Genomic DNA, 9,173 nt, shown 5'->3' on the forward strand with positions numbered 1-9,173 from the left:
GGGGGGGGGTATACAGAGAAAGGCACAGAGAGGATATAATGTAAAAGAAGGACAGAGGGGGTGAGAGGGAGACCTACAATGAAAAATATGTGATCTGATGGCAGCCTCTCGATCACTGTATAGCAGCTCCTATTCATTAGAGTTTCCCGGCTAGTAATGCCTGCTTCCTGGTCACATGTTTCCTGTGACGTCACAGGGTAATCTGCGGGATGGAACTAGCCGCTACCATTAACTAACATATACTGCTATTCTAACGTACACACACTCCGCCCTCTCTAGCCCCGTCTCGCATGACTTCATTTCCCATCGCCTCTATTCTCTTTCTACTTCATGGCGCCCAGTAAAACAGACATTGACAGCGTGGGTACGGTGTTGCTGGATACCGGTCGGCCCCTGCCGGCGCGGTTCCGGGCATTGTTCACGCTTCGTAATATAGGTGGACCGAGCGCCGTGATTTGGATCGGTCGTGGGTTCAGTGATGAATCGGCCTTACTGAAGCATGAACTGGCTTACTGCTTGGGACAGATGAGGGACAGGAGTGCACTTCCCATACTGAGCGCTGTGCTGAAAGATCGCAGCCAGGAGCCCATGGTCCGCCATGAGGCAGGTGAGAGCTGCCATCCTAGTTTGACAGTGACCCTCCATGTGCTAGGCATTTTTTTTAAATGGCAAAGCGTCTCATTGGGTTTTATTAGGAAATGAATGTCAAAGCAGGTCATACTTGTCCTTTAGGCCCATCTCCAGGTAGAGAAAAAAACTTACCCTTGCAGTAGGGCTACCCCACACGGCAATGGTTACAGAACAAATCTGGGCGGAAATAGTCTTAACCAGGGCCATCTGTACCTTATTTGCATCCTGAGGTAGCCAGGAAAAGGGGGCAGCAGTGATTTGGGCCTAGCTGTCAGCCAGCCTGCAGAGAACCAAGCTGTCAGTTGTGGGTGGGGTGGATTTGGGTTGCTGTTGCCTGTGCTAACACACCCACACCTACCTGCATCATTATGGGGATGCCCCTGGTCTTAACTCTAGTAGTGGGGCTACCAGCTGCCTGCTAGACTATTCCAGCAATGGAATGTCCCTCCGTGTATCCAGCGCTCCCATGATGGACTGCAATCACTACAAATTAGGAAACTAAACATGAAATTGTAGTCCATCATAGGAGTAAGCTTGGAGCAGTGACTATTTTACAACACACACAGGAACCACCAAGAACAAAAGTTGCCACCCTCCGGAAGGAAGGATAGCGTCCACATGGATTCAGATGATTTGAGGATCTACAGCTGAGTGATACATAAATAAGATACCTTTTTCTTAATAGTTAAGGTTTAATTGCTGTGTAGTGTCACTTGAAATTACTACTGTTTATTTAGATAAACTGTCTTTTGTCAGTCAGATTTTGACTCCTCAGTCCTGAGCACTAGCTGTCACTTTTCTGCAGCCAAGTCCGTGTGATTTGGTGTGTAGGAGTCATTTGGGTTTTTACTTCAGATTCATTTTATTTTCTTCCATAAAGCCACTTGTGATCCGATGTCTTAATACTGTAGAAGGGTGTACCAGGGTCCCAGTAGGTTTTGCCAGTTCAGACATGATGGTGGAGCTGACCACATGCTGATTTTGTAGGGAGGTTAAATTGATACTCAGTTTCTATTCCCAACCACTGCATTTCCAATCCTCTGCCTTCACATGTGTGCCACTGCAGAAAAACTTGCAGAGAAAGACTGTACATCTGGAAACACCCAGGTGTGGCAACATTTGTATTTGGGAGAGACTTTGATGCTGGATGACCGCCTGTCTCGGTTCTATATTTGACAAATCTACTACAACCTCATCTTTTTAGTGTGGTTATCCCTTGCCCTGGTTTATTTCCTCTGCATAGCTGTTTCTGCTTCAGTGAACTGCTTTTGGTTCCACCTATGCATCATGTCCTTGATCATTCACACCTATCTTTTATATATGCTTAGTTAGGCACTGGGCTATATGCCTAAAACATCTTGCGTTCTTTTAACCACTCAGAGCAAATGTTGTTTTTTTCGCACACCTGCTAAAAGCTGAATTTTTGGTTAAAAAATTACTTAAAACCCCCAAGGATTTATGTATTTCCTGAAAGCGGAGTCTACATGAAATGGAAAACAAAAATATAGTTGCAGTTTTTTGTGTTGCAAATGTTTATCAAATCAATTTATTTTTTTTATTCACCAAAAAATTAATTTCAGTTCATGCAAACACTTTTACCCAATTTTTTTGAAAATATAAAAGATAGGGTTGCGTTAAGTGAGGGTTAGTTCACACCATAAGCAGTGCGTTCCGGTCCGATTCTGGCCGGAACACACTGCCTCGCATTGCGGCCGCCTCACTTTTTTGCCTGGGTGGAGGGGGCGTGGCGTTCCACCTATTCTTCTTTCCCATTCGGCCACCTATGACAGGCAGAGACTCGGGATGGAGAGCATTGTGGGGGGAGGAGACAGCTGTCACAGGAGGCCAAGCCGGTAGTGCAGGGAAGGAGTCGGCTGTCAGCCGTGTCACAGGAGACTGGGCGCTTCTCCCCACACCTCCCACTCTGCCTCCTACAACAGCTGTCCGGATGGAGAGCGGTTACAAACACTCAATGATCAAGCTGATCGCTGAGTGTTTGTAAATAATTGAGGACATAGTATGTTTACCGTGTCCCCAATTATGAATGAATAGGGAGTGCTCTACATCACCTCCTGTTCATTCATGATTGTGGACATAGCAACTCATACTATATCCACAGTTTGAATGCACAAGAGCACTCCGTATAGAGGATACCTGTTCATTCATAACAGGGGCTGCAGAAAAAGAGATTGAGGACTCTGTGTTCTCAATCTTTTTCTATTTCAAAAGGGAAATATCAGGGGTCTTTTTAGACCCCTGATATTTCCCCAGAGCCCCCAACAGTAAAGTATATAAATAAATAAATATTAAACAATTTTTAAAAGTTTAGAAAAAAGATAATTTTCGGTTTTTGACCTGACAAATCTTTTTATTTCAGGTCTGAAAATTCCAATTCAGTGCACCTCTAGTGAATTTCACTTGTTAGATGTTAGAAGATGTCTCCTTGATAACTTAATTAAGAGATTCATGGGGGAATTTATCAAAAGTGGAGCAGACCGCATCTGGAGCAGTTGTCCATAGTAACCAGTAATCGGCTTCTCTCCTGTTTGTACAGGTTTGGTTTGAAGATGAAAGGTGCATGCTGATTGGTTGCCATGGGCAACTGCTCCAGATTCTCTATGCTCCAGTAAATTCCCCTCCAAGTCTTTTGTAAATATTTGGTGTCGACCTCTTTTCTTTCAAACAGAATTGTAACTGGAATTCCACTTTATGTATGTAGATCCTGACCACTACCGTATATACTCGAGTATAAGCCGTCCCGAATATAAACGTGACGTCACCAGATCTCTGACGGAAGACCCGGAAGCCGGCGGAGAGGTGAGTACAGATTAAATTAACGATCAACAGTGGATTCGGCACCCCTACTTAGAACGTGACCAGCGTACGTAGAGCCCGCTGACTCGAGTCAGAGCCCGCTGACTTTTTAAAAAAGTGACACCAGAGCAAGCTGACTCGAGTATAAGCCGAGGGGGGCACTTTTCACCCCAAAAAATGGGCTGAAAATCTCGGCTTATACTCGAGTATATACGGTAATTTCTCTTATTTGTTTCCTCCTTTTTTTTTGTCAAATGTTTTGTAATTTGATTAGTGCAACAAAGATGCCTATTGTTCCTGCCAGAAATTTAGCGAGTTGATATGTTCTTGTGCAAAAAATTTAATATTTCACCTGGTGATTCTGCATAAGATGGGCATAACTTTTCTTTTTTTTTTTTAGCACCTAGCCAAAAACCAGCACTTTAATCCTTGCAATGTGGGGGGATCCCCACTCCAAGGGTTGAGAACAATTGCCTGTAATCTGCTTTTAAAGGCATAGAAAATGTCATAAATTAGTTTGCTAGAACTATTTTTTTCTTTCTTTTACCCACTAGGAGAAGCTTTAGGTGCTATTGGAGACCCTGAAATGCTTGAACTTCTAAAAGAATATAGCAATGACCCTGTTATTGAGGTAAGTTTTTTCAGAATGTCTAACCGTACAAAACTGACATTGCTAATACTGTGTACATTTTTAAAGTTTTTCCTTTTTATTATAAAATGTTTAGATGAGGCTTGCTCAGTTTCATGAAATGTATTTTAAACTAATTTGAATACTTAGGAGAGAAGTCCAAATGCAATAGTCATACTGTTTTTATAACGTGGAAGAGCGCAGAAGGAGAAAGACTACTGGGAGTTAATCTTCACCACTCAATGAGGGATAGGAGGGGGGGTTATCAGGCCTCTCTGTGGTGCCCATCCAAACCTGATATTTAAGAGTCGGCAGTTAGCAGAGAAATGTGAAAACACACAATTTCTCCAATCATCTTCCAGTCAAAATACCCTCCCACCCCTTCATACCTCTGTTTCTTTGTGTTTCCTACCGTCCAGGAACCTTTGGTACGGTTTGTTGTTTTTTTCCTGACCGGTCGGCCTTGTGGTCGCGGGTCTCTGCAGTTCTGTGTTCAGGTCTTATTCTGTGCCGGTCACCTTGCTGTGTAGAGGGGGGGGTTGCCTCTTTTTGTCCTCTTCGTCCACTCAGACACCAGGCAGGAAGGGTCTTGAGGTTCCCCGGCGGTGGTGCCCTGACCAACGGCTTCGGCAGCTTGGCGGTGGCTGCACGCTGTGAGCTGGCGGGAGCCGGTGAGTGGAACGCAGAAGGAGGCGTGTCGTGCGTTCCAAGACCCAGGCGGTGATGTAATTTCCTGTGGCTGCTGCGGTGTCGCTTCCGCTGCACGATTCTCTGCAGTTCCACGCCGGGACGCCGCTCGTGGCTGAGCTGTCAACTCGGACAGTTTTGGGGGAAAGATAGCGCTGCCATCCAGATGGGAGGATGAAGGCAGGCCGGCTGTCGCTTCCAAGTCCAAGGGTGCGGTTAGTATATTTGCCCTATTTGAGCTAGCATTGTGGTGGAGAACTGAGGGATAGGTGGTTAGGCATGTATTGAGGTGTTTTGTTTTTTTTAAATTCTATTGCCTAGGATCCTTCTCCTGCTGAGAAAACCACTTACCTCGGTTCTGTTCCACCGGTTGCCCCAGCTGCCAAATAATATAGAAAGCGCTGTGGTAACTAACATTAAACTCCCTCCTGATTATGCAAAACACTTCTGTGAATCCTGCATACATAGGTTTTTAGTTGCTGAATCCTCTACCTTGATGAATAATTTTTTTGATTCTGTGAAATCAGAGTTGATGACTATGCAGTCGTTTAAGCGTGTTGTTGCTTAGATGGTACCTGCTTCCCTGGGAAAGCCAGAGTTACCGGGCCCTTTAGGGTTGCAGTCGGGAGGAGTGCCATTTGCCAGAAAGGCAGACAAGGGGGTAGAGGGAAGGGATTCGGCTTCCGCTTCCAACTCAGAGTTCCTGGGAAGAGGGAGAGAACTCCCGCTCTTCACGGCATTTGTTTCCATTAGAGGATATGGAGTTCTTGTTGCAGACCATTTATGCCACTGAACAAATCCCGGATCCTCCTAAAGGTGACCATACACTTTACAACCCTCGCAAGACTTTTTGTCTTGCGAGGGTTGTAAAGTAATTAAAATAACGTGCTATCTGCCCATCTTGGACAGGCAGATCGTACTTGCGATCATCGCAAGCCCGCCTCCCCTGAATGAAACACTCGCACGCCTTCCATACACTTTATCGTACGATCGCAGGATTATCCGCGATTCTCGTACGATAATCGTACAGTGTATGGGCACCTTTAGGCTGTGTCGGTACAGGATCGCCTTTATAGAGGGCTGGTCGAGACACAGGGTAGGTGTTTTCCAGTTCACCAGTCTCTGAAGGAGTTAGTAGAGGGTGAATGGAAGGAACCTGAAAGGACATTTTCTCCAATCATCTTCCAGGACAGCAACCTGAGAGATGATTGGATCTTCAGTCTACAGGAAACACAATCAGACAAGGTTAAAAACCCTCCCACCCCCCTCGTACCTCAGTTTTTGATTGTGTTTCTTACCGTCTGGGTCAGCGCAATGTTTGTTTCTTTGTCCCGACTGGATGGCCTTGAGGTCAGCAGTCACCCTCTGTAGGGCTCTGCTAGGGTACTGGATTCCTGAGCCTTGCCTTCTTGTGGTACAGAGGTTGTTCCCTTAGAGGTAGCTGGGTCTCTCCCAAACCTAAGGGTAGACACTTAGCTTATCTTTCCCCCGGGCTGTTTGCCCTGTTTGGTGCTCAGTGGAGGGCAAAGGAGGCGGGACTTCCGTGTTCCAAGCCTCGTTCTGAGTTAGGAAGTGTCACTTCCGGTACGGCGTGACGTCACTTCCGCCCTTCGCCACGGAGACGCTGGCCAGACAGAATGCAGTTGCTGCACGACGCCGAGGCTGAAATGGAGGAAGAAGCCAAGCCGACGATGTCTGCACCCAGGTCCAAGGTAGCGGTGAGTGATGCTTTTCGAGGGACTGGGTGTAGTCTAGGTGGGGGGTGCCCTTATTGCTCCCAGTAGCTGTATTGATACAGTGTTTTGTGCCTCTCTCTTCAGGATGCACTTCTGGGGGACAAGTCTGCAGCCCAATTAGCAGTTCCACCTTCTGCCTCATCTTCTAAAGCATTGAAGAAGCGGTGTGGCAGTTGCAATGTTAAATTACCTCTGAATTACTCCAAGGCCATTTGTGAACAGTGTATACAGAAGGTTATGTTGAGTGAATCTTCATCACTTATGCAGGACTTTATGGCCAGTATGCGTAATGAAATGGTGACTGCTGTGCAATCTTTCAAGAATGTTTTTTCTGAACTGTTGCCAATCACTACCTCCTCGATTGCCTCTGCAGGGCCATCTGGAAGTTCTGCTCTGCCTTGTTCACTTTCTAATTCTGCTTTTACTCGGGTAGAAGAGAAAGAGGAGCATTCTGGTTTAGATACTGACAGTTCCCTAGAAGAGGGAGAGGCTGTAGAAGGGAATGTGGAGATTCAACCGCCACGTCACCTTTTTGCTCTAGATGACATGGACGATCTGTTACAGGCTATTTATACTACTGAACAGATTCCTGAACCTCCAAAAGCTTGTTCTGTGCAAGATAGGCTTTACAGGGGGTTGCAGGATTCCGAAGGTAGAGTTTTTCCTTTCCATCAAACACTAAAAGATTTAGTTTTAGGTGAATGGAAGGATCCTGAGAGGAAGCATTTAGCCTTTCGGTCTTGGAAGAGGCGTTTTCCTTTCGGTAAAAAAGAGGAGAAATTTTTTAAATGCCCTAAATTAGAAGCTGCATTATCGCAGGTGTCTAAAAAACAGGACCTCTCCTTTGTGGATTCAGGGAATCTGAAAGATCAAATGGATCGCAAAGCAGAGGCCTTGTTGCGAAAAGCATGGGATGCAAATTCCTCTGCTATGACCCCGGCTTTGGCCTCCACCTGTGTGGCTAGGAACTTAGACTTGTGGTTGGAAAGGGTTTCACAGCATGTTTCCCTAGGGGCCCCTGCGGAACAAGTGATAGATTCTCTATCAGTCGTGAGTAAAGCAGTTGCATATCTGGCTGATGCTGCGGCTGAATCTGTTCGAAGCATCGGCTAGATCAGCAGCTCTTCTCAATTCAGCTAGGAGAGCTATCTGGCTGAAGTCTTGGGAGGGGGATGTTTCCTCTAAATCCAAGTTGTGTGGGTTGCCCTTTGAGGGGAAGTTGCTCTTTGGTCCAGGCCTTGAAGACGTGTTTACTAGATCCTCAGAAAAGGGGAAGAAATTCCCTGAAAAGAAAAAGCCCTTTCGCAATCGTAGGTTTTTTCGAGGCCCCCAGGACCAGAAAAAACAAGGGGGGAGACCTCAGGAGCAGAGGAAAAGGTGGCCCTTTAGCAAAAAGGTTTGCTCTTTACTCCTCCTGACTCCTACAACAAGGAGTCAAAATGACGCCACATTGAAAGTGGGAGGGAGACTTTCTCTTTTTCTTCCCCAGTGGGTGGAAATCACACAAAATCAGTACATACTAGATTTAATAAGAGGGGGTGTTCGGTTGGAGTTTCAGGCTCTCCCTCCACAAACTTTTTTCCTTACGCCTCGGCCAAAAGATCGCTTAAAGGCAGTGGCATTATGGGCATGTGTCCAAAATCTTGTGTCCCAGGACGTTGTTGTCCCGGTTCCAGAGGATCAAATATTTCAGGGGTTCTACTCCCATATTTTTCAAAGTTATTTGGTTTATTCGAGAAGCAGCGGTTGTGAGTGGCTATGACAGCTGCTGTTAATTTGTGGAACAATAGTGAAGAGCTTTGGAAAGAGTGATAAGTAACTCACTTTTGGGTATGCAAGGATCCGAAAAGGGGGGGGCTTTAAAAAAAAAACCAGGGCTGCGGAAATTAACGATCCCTCGATTTAATCGTTAATTTTTTTTGATTGATCAAAATTCTTTTGATCGGTACTCACCTCCGCCGGCTTCCGGGTCTTCCGAGAGTTCCGTCAGAGATCCGGTGATGTCACCGGACTCCTCCCTTTCCCCAAGTGGCTCCATCGGCTAACGAAGGGAAGGGGGGGGGAGTCCGGTGACATCAATGTCCGTGACGTCACCGGACTCCTCCTTCCCTTCGTTAGCCAAGGAGTTCCGCCTGTTCGGGGGGGCCCTGAGAGGAAGCAGAGCCGCTATGCCACCCGTAGCAGTAGAATGTACGGGCAGCTGTGCGGGGAGAGGAGGCTGTCTCGGTCACCTGTCTCGGTCACCTGTCTCTTGGGAGAGGACCCTCTGGCCGCCGAGATGAAGCAGCTGCTGCAGGAGTCAGTTAAGGCTGGGCGAAGGCTAGATGGGAAAGGGGGGGGTTTAAACTGGTGGGGGGGGGGGTTTAAACTGGGGGTATTCTAATTTACATTATAATGTATTGCTTAGACTTGTAGTCCTGTATAGCTGGTGGTGTTCTGCATTGATGTATAATGATTATACAGCAATGCTGAATACCGCCAACTATGCAGGACTGCAAGTCCCAGCAATACATTATATTAAGTAGGGATGCACCTGTGCCAATACTGGGCATTTTCACAAGCACTCGTACTCGTGAAAATGACCCAATACTAAATGCAGATACCGGCACTGGCGAAACTACCAGGGCTGCATCAGTCGCATTTGCGACCGGGCCCTGGTGTTCCGCCAGTTTGGGGGG

The 9,173-nt window shown here is 46.5% G+C and overlaps 1 protein-coding gene across 1 annotated transcript in view; it reads left to right on the top strand.

Annotated features, from left to right (window-relative positions):
- The first annotated feature begins 330 nt into the window (after window positions 1–330).
- Window positions 331–9,173, top strand: part of DOHH (deoxyhypusine hydroxylase/monooxygenase) — a 15,390-nt gene continuing 6,547 nt past the window's right edge. Inside the window, exons 1-2 of the mRNA XM_018574822.1 lie at window positions 331–607; window positions 3,999–4,075. Coding sequence (XP_018430324.1) covers window positions 331–607; window positions 3,999–4,075 — 354 coding nt within the window. The remainder of the gene's footprint in view (window positions 608–3,998; window positions 4,076–9,173) is intronic.

This window comes from Nanorana parkeri, unplaced genomic scaffold (assembly GCF_000935625.1).
Source record: "Nanorana parkeri isolate BGI_ZX_2015 unplaced genomic scaffold, ASM93562v1 scaffold3258, whole genome shotgun sequence".
In the NCBI taxonomy this organism is placed as follows: Eukaryota; Metazoa; Chordata; class Amphibia; order Anura; family Dicroglossidae; genus Nanorana; species Nanorana parkeri.